The sequence below is a fragment of the Oncorhynchus masou genome, unplaced genomic scaffold, assembly GCF_036934945.1.
Source record: "Oncorhynchus masou masou isolate Uvic2021 unplaced genomic scaffold, UVic_Omas_1.1 unplaced_scaffold_2761, whole genome shotgun sequence".
In the NCBI taxonomy this organism is placed as follows: Eukaryota; Metazoa; Chordata; class Actinopteri; order Salmoniformes; family Salmonidae; genus Oncorhynchus; species Oncorhynchus masou.
Window position 1 is genome coordinate 18,865 of NW_027009192.1, and position 19,667 is coordinate 38,531.

General features: G+C 43.7%; 1 protein-coding gene across 2 annotated transcripts; it reads right to left on the reverse strand.

The window, feature by feature from the left end:
• Positions 1-2,498: 2,498 nt before the first annotated feature.
• Positions 2,499-19,304, reverse strand: LOC135533875 (myosin heavy chain, fast skeletal muscle-like). 2 transcript variants are annotated; one of them, XM_064961080.1, is made up of 39 exons: positions 19,116-19,304; positions 18,589-18,735; positions 18,244-18,400; positions 17,981-18,008; positions 17,625-17,733; positions 17,410-17,502; positions 17,173-17,233; positions 16,948-17,046; positions 16,560-16,663; positions 14,872-15,010; positions 14,253-14,371; positions 13,935-14,084; positions 13,667-13,837; positions 13,149-13,452; positions 12,484-12,548; positions 12,314-12,401; positions 12,080-12,197; positions 11,837-11,960; positions 11,309-11,445; positions 10,630-10,885; positions 10,174-10,416; positions 9,132-9,308; positions 8,888-9,033; positions 8,606-8,696; positions 8,008-8,397; positions 7,784-7,910; positions 7,493-7,611; positions 7,151-7,347; positions 6,818-7,001; positions 6,518-6,683; positions 6,084-6,208; positions 5,599-5,907; positions 4,579-4,782; positions 4,314-4,439; positions 4,005-4,175; positions 3,623-3,727; positions 3,439-3,534; positions 2,843-2,974; positions 2,499-2,546 (listed from the first exon to the last, which is right to left on the reverse strand). In XM_064961080.1, exons 1-39 carry the CDS (start codon positions 19,302-19,304, stop codon positions 2,529-2,531), a joined length of 5,784 nt encoding a protein of 1,927 aa, XP_064817152.1. In that variant the 3' UTR covers positions 2,499-2,528. The 2 variants fall into 2 exon arrangements, with proteins under 2 accessions (XP_064817152.1, XP_064817151.1); XM_064961079.1 differs by having other exon boundaries at positions 12,484-12,594; positions 13,168-13,452; positions 19,089-19,304.
• Between the last annotated feature and the right edge of the window lie 363 nt (positions 19,305-19,667).

A 19,667-nucleotide genomic window follows, 5' to 3' on the forward strand; every position in this document is an offset into this window, starting at 1 on the left:
AGACATTGCAGGGATCGAGCTTGCGGACTTAATATAAAACTTGAGTCATCAGCATAATAACACCTTGTTTTTAAACCTTGGATTTCTAATCCTCTAATGTTGTTTATATGATCTGATTTTAATAGCTTGCATTTTGATGGCCTTAACGAATAGATATGGTGACAGCAGACACCCTTGTTTCACTCCTCTTAACAATTCAGTGTTTGATGGATCGCCGGAAAAAAGCAGGAATAGGATATTGTAGGCTACAGTCGAAGCTATGTCTACCAATGGTGCAACTGCTGTCGGCATCCAAAGATTATCCAACTTGAATAAACGCTTGGAGGTAAGGATGACAGCAGTGGTGTAGTCTACGGCGATACAGATATCACTTATTATTGATTTCTACATAGCGCATTGATGTCAATAACACTGCTGCTCTCTCATCAATAAGTGCATCAATGACGTTGTCCCCACAGTAAGTGTACGAACATAGCCCTACCAGAATCTATGGTTTACAGGCATCATCCGCACTGGCTAAAGGGCAGAGCTGCCGCTTTCAAGGAGCGGGACTCTAACCCGGAAACATAAGAAATCCCGGTATGCCCTCCGACAGAAACCATCAAACAGGCAAAGCGTCAATACAGGACTAAGATCGAATCTTACTACAACGGCGCTGATGCTCGTCGGATGTGGCAGGGCTCGCAAACTATTACAGACTACAAAGGGAAGCACAGTCGAGTGCTGCCCAGTGACACAAGCTTACGAGAAGAGCTAAATTACTTCTATGCTCGCTTCAAGGAAAATAACACTGAAACATGCATGTGAGCACTAGCTGTTCCGGACGACTGTGTGATCACAGACCTTTAAACTGGTCAACATTCACAAGGCCAGATGCATTAACCGGATCTGTACTCCGAGCATGTGTTGACCAACTGGCAAGTGTCTTCACTGACATTTTCAACCTCTCCCTGTCTGAGTCTGTAATACCAACATGATTCAAGCAGACCACCATAGTCCCTGTGCCCCAGAACACTAGGGTAACCTGCTTAAATGTCTACCGACCCGTAGCACTCACATCTGTAGCCATGAAGTGCTTTGAAAGGCTGGTCATGGCTCACATCAACACCATTATCCCAGAAAAGCTCCACAGATGATGCAATCTCTTTTGCACTTCACACTGCCCTTTCCCACCTGGACAAAAGGAACACCTACGTGAGAATGCTATTCATTGACGACAGCTCAGAATTCAACACCATAGTGGAGCATGTTGAGAGCTTCAAGTTCCTTGATGTCCACATCACCATCAAACTATCATGTTCCAAGCACACCAAGACAGTCGTGAATAGGGCACGACAAAACCTTTTCCCCCTCAGGTGACTGAAAATATTTGTAATGGGTCCTCAGATCCTCAAGAAGTTCTACAGCTGCACCATCTAGAGCATCCTGACTGGTTGCATCACTGCCTGGTATGGCAACTGCTCAGCCTCCGACCGCAAGGCACTACAGAGGGTAGTGCGTATGGCCCAGTACATCACTGGGGCCAAGCTTCCTGCCATCCAGGACATTTATACCAGGCAGAGTCAGAGGAAGGCCCTAAAAATTGACTCCAGCTACCCGAGTTATAGACTGTTCTCTCTGATTCTGCATGGCAAGCTGTACCGGACTGCCAAGTCGATGTCCAAAAGTCTTCTCAACAGCTTCTACCCCCAAGCCATAAGACTCCTGAACAGCTAATCAAATGGCTACCCAGACTATTTGCATTTTGCATTGCCCCCCCACCCCTCTTTTACGCTGCTGCTATTCTCTGTTTATTATCTATGCGTAGTCACTTTAACTCTACCTACATGTACATATTACCTCAAATACCTAGACTAACCTGTACCCCCTGTATATAGCCTCCACATTGACTCTGTACCAGTACCCCCTGTATATAGCCTCGCTATAAATATATAAATCTTGTGTAATTTGGTCAGATAATCGATTGCCATTTTTTTTCACGTTGTCTGGCCACATTAGACTATTGTGCGCGTTATCTGGGACAAAATTCAAATGAAAAAAATGTTGTATCCTGAGAACTTTGTTCTGAGAATTTCCGGCCCAATCACCAAAGTGTTCTCTCTCAATTGCTACCATGTTTATGTTACCATCTTGCTTCTCCTATTTGTTTCTTATTGAAACATTTCAATTTGGGCATGTTCATAAAGGCCACTTCCCCTGAGTGTAAAGGGTTAAAACTATCATGGATGATTATAATAGCTTAGTGTATGAATTGTGTAGTTAAATTTCTCCATCCTCATCCCTCAGCTGGTTACCAAAACAAGTGACCTCTTTATTGGGGTGTCCGCTTTGATGTGGTTTAAACCCCAGATTGCTCCTTCAGTTAAAGTACAGTATTTTTATGGTATGAAAAGCTGTTTTCTGAGAAATAATTCCACAGTCACAAAGGAAGTGTATGTAGGCCGACATGTTTTTAATCAATACTCAACATTTTACCATGAAAATCATATTTTATGAAACACAGGAAATTGACAAGACTTCGGTCTTGTTTATTCAGCTTCTTTTCCCTGTAAGAAGAAAGAAATAACAGAATGGATTAGTATTAATAATGAACATGATAAATATACCAACACTTGGTAATAACAGAATGGATCAAGTATTTAAGACTGTGCTCAGCTTGATTTTTGATTAATCTTTTAAAAATGTATTTTAACCTGTCTTGAGAATTTTATCTCAGAGATCCTCAACATTTGAGTGATTGTAAAAGGTCAGTATTGACCTCTGTGAAGGATGAATCATAGGTGGTGTTGATGTGGTCATTTTTGAACATGAGTCAGGTGTAGGTTTAGCAGCACTTCTATACCTTTCCAGAGTCACGGGTCTTGGCTCTGAGCTTGTTGACCTGAGTCTCAGCGATGTCAGCACGCTCCTCAGCCTCTTCCAGCTCATTCTGAACCTTCCGGAACTTAGACATGTGCTGGTTGGATGCTTCCTCCTGGGTGAGGAAAAGAGAGGAGAGCAAAACATCAGCATTGAAAGTTTGAAGCTTCAGGTACCAAATTAATGTATATTTTTTAAATGTATTTTAACATTTTTTTTATTGACAGATTTAGGATAGCATTGTACGGTATATATAAGGAGATGGATGATACAGAAGAGAAAGTGAGTGGTGGAACAGAGGATCAATCTGCTGCTTCCAGGACCATGTGATCCAGGAGAGTCAGCACCACCACCAGACCAGCCCCCGGCACAAAGCTACATAATATTCAACCCTCTCTACTTTAAATGTTACACATAGGAAGAGGAGTCACATACATTTCTTCAGAAATTACTTGCACTATCAACTGAGTGATGTTGACGGTTGTGCAGTAACAACACTTCAACTAAACTGACTAAACTTTTGTAATGTCTCCTTGGGACTGTAAGCTCTCAGAGTATTTGACTAAGTCTGTGACTCACCGCTTCCTCAGCCTGCCTCTTGTAGGCCTTCACTTTCATCTGCAGCTTATCTACCAGGTCCTGAAGTCTGGCGACGTTCTTCTTATCCTCCTCAGTCTGTGGGAGAAGTTACAAGAATCAATAGTCCATAGTTTAACACACAAACCAGTGTGCTTTAGTGTGTGCAGAATGCACTTTCTCTTACCTGGTAAGTGAGCTCCTTGACTCTGCGCTCATACTTGCGGACTCCCTTGACTGCGTCTACACCTCTTCTCTGCTCGGCCTCCACCTCAGTCTCGAGCTCACGCACCTTTGTGGTAAAAATAAAGGTCGGCATTTATGTGAGGTGGTGAAGTAACAAATCTTTGTAAAACAGAGGAATCTTCTTCTACTGGTCAAGAAATGTTGTCTGCTCCTATGTACTTTTACGATTTTAATTAAAGGGGTCTATAGTGAAAACAACTACTTTTCATGATGTAGGTGGGTTATTGAGAGAAAAAGCCAATACACAATGCCCCTGTTTATTTTCATATGATCAAATACATTTCCAGCAATCTGTTTTTCAATCCACCCTGCTGTTAACTCACCCTGGACTCCAGTTTCTGGAGCTGCTTCTTGCCTCCCTTCATGGCCAGATTCTCAGCCTCATCCAGACGGTGCTGCAGGTCCTTGACTGTGACCTCCAGGTTCTTCTTCATCCTCTCCAGGTGAGAGCTGGTGTCCTGCTCCTTCTTCAGCTCCTCAGCCATCATGGCCGCCTGGAATGGTAGTTAGTTTAATTTATGCACCAACTGGCACCAATCATAAAGCTCCTTTGGGATCTTGGTGTGGTTAAACCAGCCCAGCGACTGCTGGCCCTTGGGGACAAATCAAGTTGATGTAATTCAAGGACTCACGTCAGTGATGGCCTTCTTGGCCTTCTCCTCTGCATTCCTGGCCTCCTGGACGATGTCGTCCACCTCTCCCTGCACCTGAACCAGGTCAGTCTCCAGCTTCTTCTTGGTGTTCGCAAGGCTGGTGTTCTGAAGGAGGAAACAAGGCGATTTGTTTGACTCTCAAGAGAACTTACAAGTGAGAAAGAGAAAGTCACAAGGCTGAAATCGTGAAAATGTAAACGGTATGCTTGGCTGAGGTTCATTAGAAATGGCTTTTGACCCATACCTGGGAGTGCAGCAGTCCGACGCGCTCGCTGGCGTCCACCAGCTCAGTCTCAGCCACTTTGCGGCCTCTCTCTGTCTGCTCCAGAGCAACTCTCAGCTCCTCGATTTCAGCCGCCATCAGACCGTTTCTGCGCTCCACCATGGCTGCCTGCTCCTTCATATCCTCTGCGGCGCGGACGGCATCATCAAGGTGCAATTGGGCATCCTGGGGTTCACAATTACATAGTATCATTAGACTTGTGGAAGTAGGGGCGATAGGATTGGTAATAAGGGGGAATGGGGGATAACTAGTCAGTCGTACAACTGAATGCCGTCAACTGAAATGTGTCTTCCGCAATTAACCCTCTGAATCAGAGAGGTGAAGGGGTCTGCCTTAATCGACATCCTCGTCATCGGCGCCCAGGGAACAGTGGGTTAACTGCCTTGCTCAGGGGAACAGTGGGTTAACTGCCTTGCTCAGGGGAACAGTGGGTTAACTGCCTTGCTCAGGGGAACAGTGGGTTAACTGCCTTGCTCAGGGGAACAGTGGGTTAACTGCCTTGCTCAGGGGAACAGTGGGTTAACTGCCTTGTTCAGGGGAACAGTGGGTTAACGGCCTTGTTCAGGGGAACAGTGGGTTAACGGCCTTGTTCAGGGAAACAGTGGGTTAACTGCCTTGTTCAGGGGAACAGTGGGTTAACTGCCTTGTTCAGGGGAACAGTGGGTTAACTGCCTTGTTCAGGGGAACAGTGGGTTAACTGCCTAGCTCAGGGGCAGAATGACAGTATATTAGTCTACTATAATATCCCTACCTTCCTAAAGTATATTAGTCTACTATAATATCCCTACCTTCCTACAGTATATTAGTCTACTATAATATCCCTACCTTCCTACAGTATATTAGTCTACTATAATATCCCTACCTTCCTACAGTATATTAGTCCAGTCTATTACATTCCTCTGATCTATTCTTTTCTACTGATTCACGAACAAATCCCTCCCCATGTTCAGGTTGTTGAGCCTGATGTCCCAGTCCCTTTACCTTGAACTGTCCCTGGACGTTCCTCAGCTGTTTCTGGGCCTCAGCGGCCTGCCTGTTGGCGTGGCTCAGCTGGATCTCCATCTCGTTCAGGTCTCCCTCCATCTTCTTCTTCACCCTCAGGGCATCATTCCTGCTCCTGACCTCAGAGTCCAGGGTGCTCTGCATGGAGTCAACCACCCTCTGGCTGTTCCTCTTGATCTGCTCCATCTCCTCGTCCTTCTCAGCGATCTTCCTGTCCACCTCACCCTTGATCTGGTTCAGCTCCAGCTGCACACGCAGAATCTTGGATTCCTCGTGCTCCAGTGTGCCCTGGACAATGAGAAGCAGTCAAGCGAATTGTGCTCAATATATTAGGATGTGTATTCCACAAAGAATTAAATACTGTGTATATGATGACAATATAAATCAATACATGAAGCATTGGATTGTAGTTGGTATAGGCTAGCGTAACACTGCTATTCCAATCAAACAGCTGTAGTTTGTACCTCAGCCTCCTCCAGAGCGGTCTGGATCTCAGACTTCTCTGTCTCCACGGTCTTCTTGGCCTTCTCCAGCTCATGGATGCTCTTGCCAGTCTCTCCGATCTGCTCAGTCAGGTCAGAGATCTCCTCTGCACACACAAACACAGAAGCTGTTTAGACTTGGGAGATTTTCAGTGGATATCACCAATGCACTGAAGTTTATAATGAATCATAATAACAGATATTTAATTAACAGTATTACATCATATCTTGCACATCATTGGGTTGTTCAAAGGAATACCAATTACAAGTTCCAAAAATATATATATTTTAAAATGTATATAAAAATTCTGAGATTGTGTAATAGCGATTTTGATATAATGTTGATGATTCCAGTCGATTCCATTTTCAAACACTGGTCAAACATCATGCAAAAAGCACTGCTGTGAAATGCTCACGTTGCAGGTTCTTGTTCTCTCTCTTCAGAGTCTCCAGATGATCCAGAGCCTCCTCGTAGGAGTTCTTCATCTTGAAGAGTTCAGTGCTCATTGAGCGAGCCTCCTTCTGAGCTCCTTCCAGCTCAGCCTGGCCCTCCTCATACTTCTGCTTCCACTCTGCCAGAACCTGGGGAAATCCATGGGATTTTCATTACAACTCATTGATAGAGTTTTCAATCGGAAAATTGCTACAATTATAATACAACTGATCAAATAGCAGACAGAAAATATCAACCGAGAGTGAGGTTTATAAATGTTCACCTTGTCAAAGTTCCTCTGCTTCTTGTCAAGGTTGGCGGCCATGGCGTTGGCTCTCTCAACGTCAATCATGAGGTCCTCCACCTCTCCCTGCAGTCTCTGCTTGGTCTTCTCCAGGGAGGCACACTTTGAGTTTGTCGCCTCAATGGTCTCCTCAGCCTCCTGCAGACGCTGGGCCAGCTTCTTCCTGTTGGACAACAGCGTGTTGTGTTATGGTGAGTAACTTGTTGTGAAACAAATATTGCACTCGATATTGAAGTAACATTTTCTCAGATCCCCTACCAGCCTCACCATCCACACCATTTATTTTAGTCTTTGCTATTGAGTGCAACTCACTTGGCCTCCTCCAGCTCCTCTGTGCGTTGGATGGCATCAGTTTCATACTTAGTCCTCCACTGAGCCACCTCACTGTTGGCCTTGGACATGCCGCGCTGCAGCTCTGCCTTGGCCTCCTGCTCCTCCTCAAACTGCTCTCTCAGGAGATCACAGTCATGGCGGGCAGACTGGACACCATGGGCCAGTGCATTTTTAGCCTGAGAGAGAAAGAAAGACAAAGAGAGATTAGAGAGGGAGAGTAAAACAAATGACAGTAGAAGTCTCTGAGGGAGGCGTAGAAACAGTCTATGTGTAGATAAAGCTCTAAACTCTTGTAGGAAGTTTCCATTTTGGGTGCCTTACCTTGACCTCCTCCTCAATCAGTCTCTTCAGCTCCTCCACCTGCTGGGTGAAGGCCTGTTTACCTCTGGTCAGCTGAGACACCAGGGCTTCCTTCTCCTCCAGCTGGCGGCCAAACTCACCTGCCGGGAAAGGGGAACATCTTGTTATGGGGACTCTGCTCTCGAAGATTGGCATTTTATTTTGAGGAATCGTAGTGCAGAAACTGTGTGGACTGAATTTACAGCCCCGACACATGTTATTGTGTACTACTGAGGTGAACTATATTGGTTTGTTGTTCATTGTTGAAGGTACCATTTTCTGTAAGGAGTCTGGCCCTCTGTCCGCTGATGTCGTTGACCTGGCGAGCATTCTCATCATTCTTCGTCTTGAGCTCGCTCAGCTGGTCCTCAAGAGTACGGCACATCTTCTCCAGATTGCCCTGTTAGTGAAACATGTGGGACTGTCAACTTCAGTTTATTGAATGGTGATTTAGCTGACCATCCTCAACACCGCTTGACCAAAACATCACTACTCACCTTAGCCTTGGCGACAGCCTCCATGTTGCTGGAGAGGTCATCAATCTCCATCTTGTACTCGCTCTTCTCCTTCTCCAGCTTCTGCTTGACGCGTTGCAGGTTGTCGATCTGCTCCCCGAGCTCAGCCACACTGTCGGCCTGCTTCTTGCGCAGAGCGGCGGCTGTGGCCTCATGCTGCAGGGTGGACTCTTCAAGATCACGACGCAGCTTCTGGAACTCAGCTTCGCGCTTCTTGTTCATCTCAATCTGAGCAGCAGTGGCGCCTCCGGCCTCCTCCAATCTCTCGCTGATCTCCTCAAGTTCCCTGGAGAGATCGGCCCTCTGCTTCTCAACCTTGGCCCTGGCAGCACGTTCAGCCTCAATTTCCTCCTCCAGCTCCTCAATACGGGCCTAAAACAGGTGGTAAGAGCAGGGGGAATGAACCAGGAACCAAACTAACAACGGTAAGAAGCACCATCTTTACATAGATTAGAAGCACCAGCAAGAAGCCCCATCTTCCATCTTACTGAGCCATCAGAATCCACCAGGAAGAATGTGTGCTACCAGAAGAAATGTGTCAGTTATCTTCCTGTACTGGAGCTTAGATCCTCTACTGTACCTGCAGTTCCTTGATCTTCTTCTGCAGCTGAGCTCCCAGAGACTGCTCATCCTCTATCTTGCTGAGGAGCTGGGTGGTCTCAAACTCCTTCCTAACAAACACAAACACGTTGATTGTAAAGTTTGTTTAGGTTAGACAGTGTAAAGGGAGCCTAAGCTACCATTCACTTTGCTTTTAAGAATCACATACAAAGATTATTTCATGATTACAAGAATGAGCCAAGAAGAACCATTATGTTGATCAAGATAGCAGGAAAAACTGTAGTCATTTATTTGTGTTTACTTCTTGATTTTCTCATCAGACTGCTGCTTGTCATTCTCCAGGTCCATTATGGACTCCTGGGCCAGTTTCAGATCTCCCTCCAGCTTTCTCTTGGCTCTCTCAAGGTCCATACGGAGCTTCTTCTCTTGCTCCAGAGAACCCTCAAGCTACAAGATATAAACAGACATGTGTTGGTCAAATCTAAACAACTGTAGATAAAATCATCTTGCATAATATCACGGCCAAAATGTTAAACTCCACTCACGTCGTCCACTTGCTGTTCCAGCTTGGTCTTGGCCTTGGTCAGAGTGTTGACTTTGTCCTCCTCTGCCTGCAGGTCGTCCAGTGTCTGCTGGTGGGCCTCTTGGAGGGCTTTCTTCTCCTTGGTCAGCTTGGCAACACTCTCATCCATAGACGCCATCTCCTCTGTCAGGTTTTTAACCTGAAAACGGCCACAACAAAATTCATTTTTGGTCACTTCACCATAAGTGGTTAAATGGATAATAGAAATGTGTCAACATGTACTGTACTATAGATTCAACACTAGATGGCAGTGTACTCCTGCCAGTGGACTGAATGGAAATCAGAAACGAGGGGGGAGCGGAACATGTAATGAATCCTGTCTCAGCCTCCAGTATTTATGCTGCAGTAGTTTATGTGTCGGGGGGCTGGGGTCAGTTTGTTATATCTGGAGTACTTCTCCTGTCCTATTCGGTGTCCTGTGTGAATCTAAGTTTGCGTTCTCTAATTCTCTCCTTCTCTCTTTCTTTCTCTGTCTCGGAGGACCTGAGCCCTAGGACCATGCCCCAGGACTACCTGACATGATGACTCCTTGCTGTCCCCAGTCCACCTGACCGTGCTGCTGTTCCAGTTTCAACTGTTCTGCCTTATTATTATTTGACCATGCTGGTCATTTATGAACATTTGAACATCTTGGCCATGTTCTGTTATAATCTCCACCCGGCACAGCCAGAAGAGGACTGGCCACCCCACATAGCCTGGTTCCTCTCTAGGTTTCTTCCTAGGTTTTGGCATTTCGAGGGAGTTTTTTCTAGCCACCGTGCTTCTACACCTTCATTGCTTGCTGTTTGGGGTTTTAGGCTGGGTTTCTGTATAGCACTTTGAGATATCAGCTGATGTACGAAGGGCTATATAAATAAATTTGATTTGATTTTGAGTACACCACAACTGAAATCCCACTATTTTGTGTCTTAATTTTTACTGCACTTAAAAAAAGACTTGAATTACATTTCTGTTTTGAGTTGATTATTCTTTGGATTATTGTTTGGTTAGACTGTCTACAAGACCTTGTTTTCAGTGGCGTGCTTCTCCTTCTCCACTTTGGCCAAGGTGAGCTCCAGGTCATCAATGTCCTTCTTCAGCTCAGAGCACTCGTCCTCCAGCTTCCTCTTCTTGGCAGTCAACTCAGCATTCATCTCCTCCTCATCCTCCAGCCTCTCAGTCGTCTCTTTGAGTTTGGCCTCCAGCTGGATCTTGCTCTTGATGAGCCCCTCACACCTTTCCTCAGCATCGTTCAGATTCTCTGAATCCTGGTTTCAGAACAGGAGAAAAAAACTGTTTTCACTTTGTGTATCAAAATATAGAATTTATTTAGTCAAATAAGTCAGTGCAAATCAATTTAAATGTTTTAAATATAAATATATACCATGGGCATTTTCTTGAGTTAGCCACATAGCGATTGTGTTAGTGTCTGTGTACTTGTGTGTCTAAATGTGCTCTGATGAGGGTTGTTGCTCACTCACAGATGCGACTTGAAGCGCCAGGTCATTCTTCTCCTGCACCATGGCCACCATCTTCTCCTCCAACTCCTTCTTCTTGGCCAGAGCCTTGGCCAGGTCCGACGTCATCTTCTCATAGTTCTCCTTCATGTTGGCCAGCTCCTTCTCAGTCTCAGCGCTCTGCAGCAGGGGCTTGATCTTGAAGTACAACTTCATCCATGGCCAGGTTTTCACATTCATGAATGAACGGATGTTGTACTGGATGGTGAAGACGGAATCTCTGGTCCACAGAAAGGATAGAGTGACATGGTGAGTGACGTGGTGAGTGACGTGGTGAGTGACGTGGTGAGTGACGTGGTGAGTGACGTGGTGAGTGTCGTGGTGAGTGACATATACAGCTGAGGAATGAGGCTAGGGAAATGAAACCACTCTTAAATGTATAGACGGCGCTCGAGATGAAAGAACTGACAGGTGATGTTAAGATCACGAGGCATTTCATATTATTCCAGAATTAATGGGTAAAAATCACTTATTTAAATAACAATTGAACAGCTTGCTAAATCCCAACCTGCTGCTTTAATAGAATAGTATAACATGTACTTTCTCATCCTGAACAACTCACAGCATATTCAGTACACAATCATTATGCATTACATACAGGAGGCTGACAGAATTGTTTGCCAAGATGTCTACTCTTCCTCACCTCCTCTCCATCATCTTGGTGAACTCTCTCCTCATGAGGAATCCACGGCTGAGAGCCTGGACCATGCCGACCAGAGAGGCCAGCTTCTCATCTCTCATCTCCTCCAGGACACCCAGCAGACCGGCTTTGAAGAACACCTGACACAGGTTGACATGGTCAATTATGGAACCACAGTCAGGTGGTAACAGATAGAAAGGTTGAATCCAAAGAGAGGAACAAAACCACTAGATTGATTTGAACAACATAAACGTTGTAATCCTTACAAACAAACCATGAGATAGGTTCGTTATGAGTTGTAAGTTATTGTATAGTTGTAGATGAATAATGTACACTGACATAGATAACTGCAGACATACCATTCTGACATAATGCAGAAGATAATGAATTGAGTACAATGTTTCTTCACATTTTTAAGAAATAATTACAAGATGGATAGATCAACTGGAGAGACATTTAATGGTTAGAGTTTAAATTATCATTGAAGTTGTGTTTTAGTTGGCATCTTTTGCTGGGGGGTATTTGACTGACCTTGGTGTGTCCAAACTTGTAGTCCTCGTGATTCACATCAATGGACCCAAGCAGCTTCTCAGAAGCCTTCTTGTTGTCCATGAACTGGCCCTCGGGGATGACGCTGGCATTCAGTACTTTGTACCTGAATCAGGAGAAATGTTTAACATGAGTCAAGTTGTAATGGGTTGGTTAAGCCTATTCTGATGCTGGGAAAACCCTTGGAGAAGATATTTCTGTGTGTGTGTGTGTGTGTGTGTGTACCTCTGCTTGAAGTCAGCATAGATGATTCTACTGGGGAAGCCCTTCCTGCAGATCCTGATCCCCTCCAGAACACCATTACACCTGAGCTGGTGGATAACCAGGAAGTTCTCCATCAGACCTGGAAACACAAACCAAGTCTCTTTAAATACTCATAAACAGGTTAAAGACGGGTTTGTTAGTGTTACTGATACTGTACTGACAAGATGTCATATTTAACTCAACATCTATTTGTACCTGGAGTCTTTGACTCGTTGGGGATCAGGCAGCGTACAAAGTGAGGATGAGTGCTCCTCAAGTTGGTCATCAGCTTATGTAAGTTCTCCTGTAGGAGGGTTACAAACCATGTTCTCAGAAATCATTTCTGATAGTCACTACAGCTGAATATCCACATTTTAAAAGCTCACCCTGAACTGGGAGGACACAGTCTGCATGGAACCACCCTTCTTCTTGCCTCCTTTCTTGGTTGTATCTGTTATAATGGAGAAAAGTTCAATATAATTATAAATGAGAGGGATCTCAGGTTATCTTCACACGTATTTTAATGCAAATGCTGCCAATGAGATTGTGTAAAATAACACCTATTGTATGAGTAAATTAACCCAGTAAATCACCCTGACAAATTGTGATACATTTAAAGCAGCAATCAGCAGTTGAAACAATAACAAAGCATGCTCCCTGCCCCTGTTTTGATTAAAAAAAAACTGAGAAATGGTCTGGAGAAATGTAACCACTCAAATTTATAAACAGATCTATGTATTCAAGGACTGACCATTCATGATATCAAAATGATAGTTTTAATAATGTTTTGAGGCTGTGAAGTGCATGTTTCCCTTTACTTTGCTTACAAACATACGAGTAAAAGCTGATATTTCGGCTTCTGATGGGGTACAACGGCTGAACTAAGCTGATGTTCTTCAAGATTCAAGAAAGTTATGTTCCTCATGAACGAATGGGTACATGTCTTAAGTACACAAATGGATGTAGCAACTGCAGACTGACCCTTTAAAGAGAATAGGACTGATTTGTAATTAGTTCTTCATTAAATATTTTGATGTTCTGCTTGTCTTACCCTCAGGTGGGGCAGCGACATACAGGGTCGCCATCAGTTTGACTGAGGACTTCCCGTACAGCTGAAGAACTGAGTCGTTCAGGGGGTCCTTGTTCTTCTCCAGCCAGCCAGTGATGTTGTAGTCCACAGTGCCGGCGTAGTGAACCAGGGAGAAGTGGGCCTCTGCCTTGCCTTTGGCTGGCTTGGGCTTCTCAAACGCCTTGGTTTTGCCAAGATGCTGGGAGTACAGCTTGTCCTTGAAGGTAGTGTCTGAAGACTTGGGGAACATGCACTCCTCTTCAAGGATGGAGAAGATGCCCAATGGCTTTACGAAAAGAGATGTACATCAAATTAGTGATATTTACATTTGGGTTCACATGTATTCCTTTAGCAAATACGCTATTATCAGAGTATCTTCATTTAGTGGCACAATTGGAAACATATTGAGTTCTCAACAGTCGTACCATGTGATAATATCTCACATCACTCCATTTGAACTTTGCTGTTGAGGTCCATTATAATCCTGACAGACAGCTTACCTTCTCAATAAGCTCAATGCAGGCAGCCAAGTCCATGCCGAAGTCAATGAAGGCCCAGACGATTCCCTCCTTCTTGTACTCCTCTTGTTCCAGGACGAACATGGTGTGGTTGAAAAACTGTTGCAGTTTCTCATTGGTGAAGTTGATGCACAGCTGCTCCATGCTGTTGTACTGTTGATGGAATTTCAGAAGGGATCATTTCATCATCATACAAGGCTGTAATCCCTCTCAATCACAACTAATTGTCTTGTTCTGGTCTCAGACTCACATCAAAGATCTCAAACCCGGCAATGTCGAGCACACCGATGTAGAACTGCCTTGGATTCTTGGTGTCCAACATCTCGTTGATACGGATGACCATCCACAAGAACATCCTCTCATAGATGGACTTGGCCAGAGCCGAGACTGAGTTATTAACCTGCAATGATAATACCTCAAATGAATACATGAGATATTGACCATGTCAAGGGACAAGGTGAAAAGAGCTTGGGGAAAACATCATCACTATTCAAAACAAGCAATATACTCATCACCAAAAGATGTATGGTGCTCAGAAAATGGTAGAAGCTGTGTTTGTCCGCCTTACCTGAGGCACAGTCTGTCCCTTGGTCACATACTCGTTGCCGACCTTCACTCTGGGGTAGCAGAGAGCCTTCAGCATCTCAGCTGAGTTCAGGCCCAGCAGGTAGCCGATTTTATCAGCCACTGGAGAGAGAACCAACAACAACAGACTCAGAAACACAAGATCACTTGATTCTGATGTCACACCGACAAAAGGGTTAGGTTTTGATTTGGACCCACAACCATCATTTTAAATAATTACTGGAGGTTGGAATTTGGTCTCTATAAATGATCTCCTGCCAGACTTTGATGAGGCTCTGTCTGTCTTACACGTTGTATATCTATGAGTGGGACTGGGACTAATGTTTACATATTGTATATCTATGAGTGGGACTGGGACTAATGTTTACATATTGTATATCTATGACTGGGACTAATGTTTACATATTGTATATCTATGAGTGGGACTGGGAATGGGACTAATGTTTACATATTGTATATCTATGAGTGGGACTGGGACTAATGTTTACATATTGTATATCTATGAGTGGGACTGGGAATGGGACTAATGTTTACATATTGTATATCTATGAGTGGGACTGGGACTAATGTTTACATATTGTATATCTATGAGTGGGACTCACCCTCTGTGCCGTCTGGCTCGGCCTGCTCCTCACGCTGCTTCTGCTTGAATTTCAAGTTGCCATGGTGCAGTACAGCTCCTGTCAGCTTGTAGATGCTATTTTTCTCATCATTGCTGAAGCCCAGGATTGTAATGGCATCCTGGCATTAGACAGGAAGTACAACAGTGATGAACTGAACGGTAGTTTTCTCACATACAGTACACTACAGTTCTGTGCTCTCAGCAGAACAAATGAGATGGATACATTTGACTGGGTTCTCAGATCCACGTGATTACACTTGACCAACACTGGTAGATGACAGCACAAAATGAATTTTGACACGGGAACAGGAATCCCGCGGGTTTTTGCGGGTCCTCTGGGATTCTGGCATGAATGGGAGTGAAGTTCTAGAATCAAGTTCGGACAGGATCAACAGTCCACAGGAGCTGGCAGTACATGTATAGTTATAAATATCGTTTTGGGGTGGAAATATATAATGTGTAGAGTATTTCATTACAATTTATTTTTATTTTTACGAAATACTTTGTAATTTCCCCCTCCCCATCTGTCGGCTCACCCTCCCGGCTCACTCCAGTTGTAGCGGGTCACAACGCTACCTCAGATACCAACCGACGTTTGTAGACTAAATGACAAAGCCTTCAGTAGAGGAATTGCAACATCTTGTTGCAGCGAAGGACCCTTCACTAACAATATTAACATTAGAGCCAAGGGAAATGGCGATGTTTTTGTTCAATTTGATGTGCTTGTCTCTGACAATGACGGTACCTAGAACAAGTCTTGTAAAAGAAATGCTGCGGTGTAACGTAATCAAATACGCAACAACAAGACAGCGGGACAAGCGGCCTGATGCCGCATAGCTGCTCTCCTCCCAACAACTTTATCGTCAAGCCTGATTGTTCGTGTATTTAACTAAACCCGTAACGTATGAGGTGAAGAGTGAAATAAAAATCTATTGACTTATGCAGTAATGCCCGCTCAGGTTTATTTTTTATGTTCATGTTGTGTAAATGTTATTGTGTTGTAAATGTTCATATGCGGCAGTGCTCAGCTGTAGGTTACTGTGGTCTGTCCTCATCCTCCAGTTTCAATCCATCTACATTTAGGTCGTTTAGAATATGTTCTTATCCAGGGCGATTTAGGCCTACAAGTCAGTGCATTTAACTAAGATAGGTAAAACAACCACATATCACAGTCGCGTATTGCATTACTGAAATCATTTAGCATATTTCCTAAACAAACACAATAGCCTACATACTGTATTTCTGTGCGCAAAAATGAGCACTGGACGGGACAAGAGAGATTGTTTTTTATCCCGAAGGGACAGGAAAGTTCAAGGGTTGTGGAACTGTTGCTGGATCAGGACAGTACAGAAAAAAAACATTGACAGGACAAGATGGGAAAGGAATGAATTTTCACTCCCTTGTCAACCTCTACTTGACACAGTTCCACAGGGACTTAGTGGAACTCTCTTGTGGATGTCTTACATGTACAGTATGGGCCTCAAGGTGAAGTGTGAAGACATGAAGTGTTCCTTGAGACACACGCCGAACTAACAACAAGGCAGAATAAAACAAAATCCATGAAAATTCCCAGCTACCACCAAGTTGGAATTGCACAGTGCATTCAGTGTGTATGGTGGTCCTACCCATTCCATATATAGAACATGATGAACCCTTTGTTCGACTCACGTCTGTGGCATCCAGCTCTTCCTTGTCGTTGATGCTGGCCACAGTGATCTGTCCCTGACTGCACATGGGGAAGTCGTAGGGGTTGGTGGTGATGAGTGACATTTCTATGGACAACAGAGGATGTCTTGTCAGTTAAATCTCTTAGAATTCTACTGTCCTACCTTTACAGTATCTCTCCTTTACTCAGTAGATGGACTCAAGAATGTAGTATAAAATAAATAGCATCAACTGAGACTCGTGGACTAGTGCACCACAGTCCATTACCTGATAGATATTTCCCAAAGACCTGACCCATATCTAGATGCCTTGTTACCATGGATGTACTCATTGTAATAGTATTTATAATGGAGGTAGGAAACATTCCCGATGAACCTCTACTTTGCCTCACCAATAATGTCAGGTTTGTGATTGGTCATCATCTGGAAGAAGATGTGGTAACCTCTCTCATCGGGAAGCTGGAAAGACACTCTGGACTTCTCTAGCAGGTCTGAGAGAGAGAGAGACAGAGAGAGAGGAGAGAGAATATGAGATAAAATGATATGATGATATGCTCTCCGAATAAGAATATGTGTGAATTTAGTAAATCATTGAGAAACAATGAAAATCAACTCACAGGTCTCAATGTCAGCTTTAGCCAGTTTGCTACCTTGGAAGTGAATCCTGATGAATTTACCCTAAAGTAGAGCATGGGGGTTAGAAAGAGGTTAACTAAATACATCTAACATTTTACTTTGATAGACCCCTTTAAATGTTACAGTTTGTTGGACATCTATTGATACAACAGAAGGGAAATACTGAAATACATTTGTCCAATATTAGATAACTTTCCCAGTGTGCCCTTCATACTTACGAAGCGAGACGAGTTGTCGTTCCTCACTGTCTTGGCATTACCGTAAGCCTCCAGCAGAGGGTTAGCAGCAATGATCTGATCCTCAAGAGACCCCTGATTGAGACAAACACAAGTTGCTCAGAAACTGGTAAAGTGGTAAAGTTAGTTATTCTCGATTGCTTGAAAGCATCCCACCAAACTGACGTGTTAAAATGGCACTTAGAAGCTGAACATACCTGCATTTTGCTGGGGTCTACTTCCTTCTTGACACCAGACACTGCAATGGTGGCAAAGTACTGGATGACACGCTTGGTGTTGACAGTCTTTCCTGCACCGGATTCTCCGCTGGTTAACATGACAGAGAAACAGGGGTTTTAATCATATGTGTGAGTGTCAGATTGGCTTTCACTAAGAAATAACATTGAAAAATACACTGTTTTCCTACATAAATTAACAAATATCCCCACTCATCAACTCATTTCTATGCAATGCCTAATCCGTTCATAATGTCATGTGTTTTCATCACACCCAAGTGTCCCAAAATATTGCAGTAGAAACCCTTTCTCAAGTGAGATTTTAGTAAACAACTTACGTAATCAGGACGGACTGGTTCTCCTGGTCTGTAACAAAACAACATATTGATTATCATACTCAAGCAACATTATGGGGACATTATTGAATTCATAGCATCATCATGTATTTAATTTTGGAACATTTTCCATTCAAGGCCAGTGAAATCAGATATTACCAGCAAACTGTTCTAATGTAGAATAGAAAACAGTAGATACATCTCTAAAACATATTTTAACTTCCATCCATCCATCCATCCATCCATCCATCCATTAGAACTCATACCAATCTGCATGAACTGAAAGGCGTTGTCAGAGACAGAGAAGATATGGGGTGGAGCCTCCATCCTCTTCTTCCCTCTGTAGGCGTTAACAACCTCCATGTCATACACAGGGAGCCACTTGTAGGGGTTCACCGTGGCACAGAACAGCCCAGAGTAGGTCTGGATGAACGAGAATAAATGAAATTAGGGGATGAGAACAATCAGATTGACGTTTACCTGGATTGATGTGAGGATGTGGGTGTACTATGGTATAGTAATGTAGGTCTACTGTATTGGTCTGTTTTGGTTTCTACCATGACTTTATGTGTAGTACTGTATGTGTGTGTATGTTTATACAGGTTTCTTACATAGATCATCCATGCTGCATAACGCTCTTTGAGGTTATACAACACAGAGGCTTCATTCAGGTAGGTCATCATGGCCATGTCCTCAATCTTGTCGTACTTAGGGGGGTTCATCTCATAGACATCTGCATCTTTGAACACTTTTCCTTCCTGAAACAGTCAGAAATCTAGATTATACACAGATCAAACTGGACAGGACTGAATGCTTTTAAAAACAAATATATATATAAAAAGAAACTGCATACCCCATTTAATCCGACTACTTTGTTATCAACCACTGACACATACAAGGTGATACTTAACTAGTCAATATAGAAAATTCAATGCCAATTTTAATTAGCAGCGATAAACAGGATGTGCTTGAAGGTTATATTCTGCTTACAAAAAAAACTAAGAAATGCTTATTAATCAATATTTGTTTACTTATTTAATGTGTACAATTGGCATGATACAAATGAAAAAAGTGTCTGCACAATCTTCAATTCTTTTCAAATCAGGCTTACCTCCTTAGTGCCGTTAGGATTCGTGACTGTCACAGTACACTTTCCTTCAGCCCTGGCAGTGACCAAACCCTTAAGGTAAAGCTCCTTGGTGTCTGCGACATAGCAGGCGTTCTTTGAATCAAAGGGTGCGGTTTGTGCCTCCATCCTCTCCTTCTCAGGCTTACGGAGGTATATGGCAGCCTTGCCGTAGATTTGCATCTCCGCGTCCGTACTCATGGTGACGGATCACTGGGAAAGAGGCGAAACAAGAAGCATGATTGACTCTGTGGTGCTTCCTCCACAGTCAACAGAGTTGTGAGTGGTTTCTCTCACAGAACATTTGTCACTTTTCTTGTGAAGACTCAAACTATGTCTCACCTTCTTTTTCCCCTTCTACAGATGAATTTGTACTTCTTGGAGAACCCTGGGAAACATTAGGGTGGTGTGAATAAGTCTAAAGCCTCTATCATTTAGCCCCCGGAGGGCCAGAAAACATAATTCAACTCAATCATGACAACCTTGTCCAATTAAACTACAGGTGACACTAGTGACTTTCATTGTCCTGGTGACAACTCCCTTAACTACACATTCTGACAAGAA

Excerpts from the sequence above, each read along its gene's own strand:
- LOC135533875 (XM_064961079.1), bottom strand. The coding sequence starts at position 19,304 with ATGAGTACGGACGCGGAGATGCAAATCTACGGCAAGGCTGCCATATAC. Across the intron at positions 6,209-6,517 it reads AGAGAACAAGAACCTGCAAC|AGGAGATCTCTGACCTGACT; the intron begins GTGAGCATTTCA and ends TTGTGTGTGCAG. Across the intron at positions 4,440-4,578 it reads TCGGACTGCTGCACTCCCAG|AACACCAGCCTTGCGAACAC; the intron begins GTATGGGTCAAA and ends TTCCTCCTTCAG.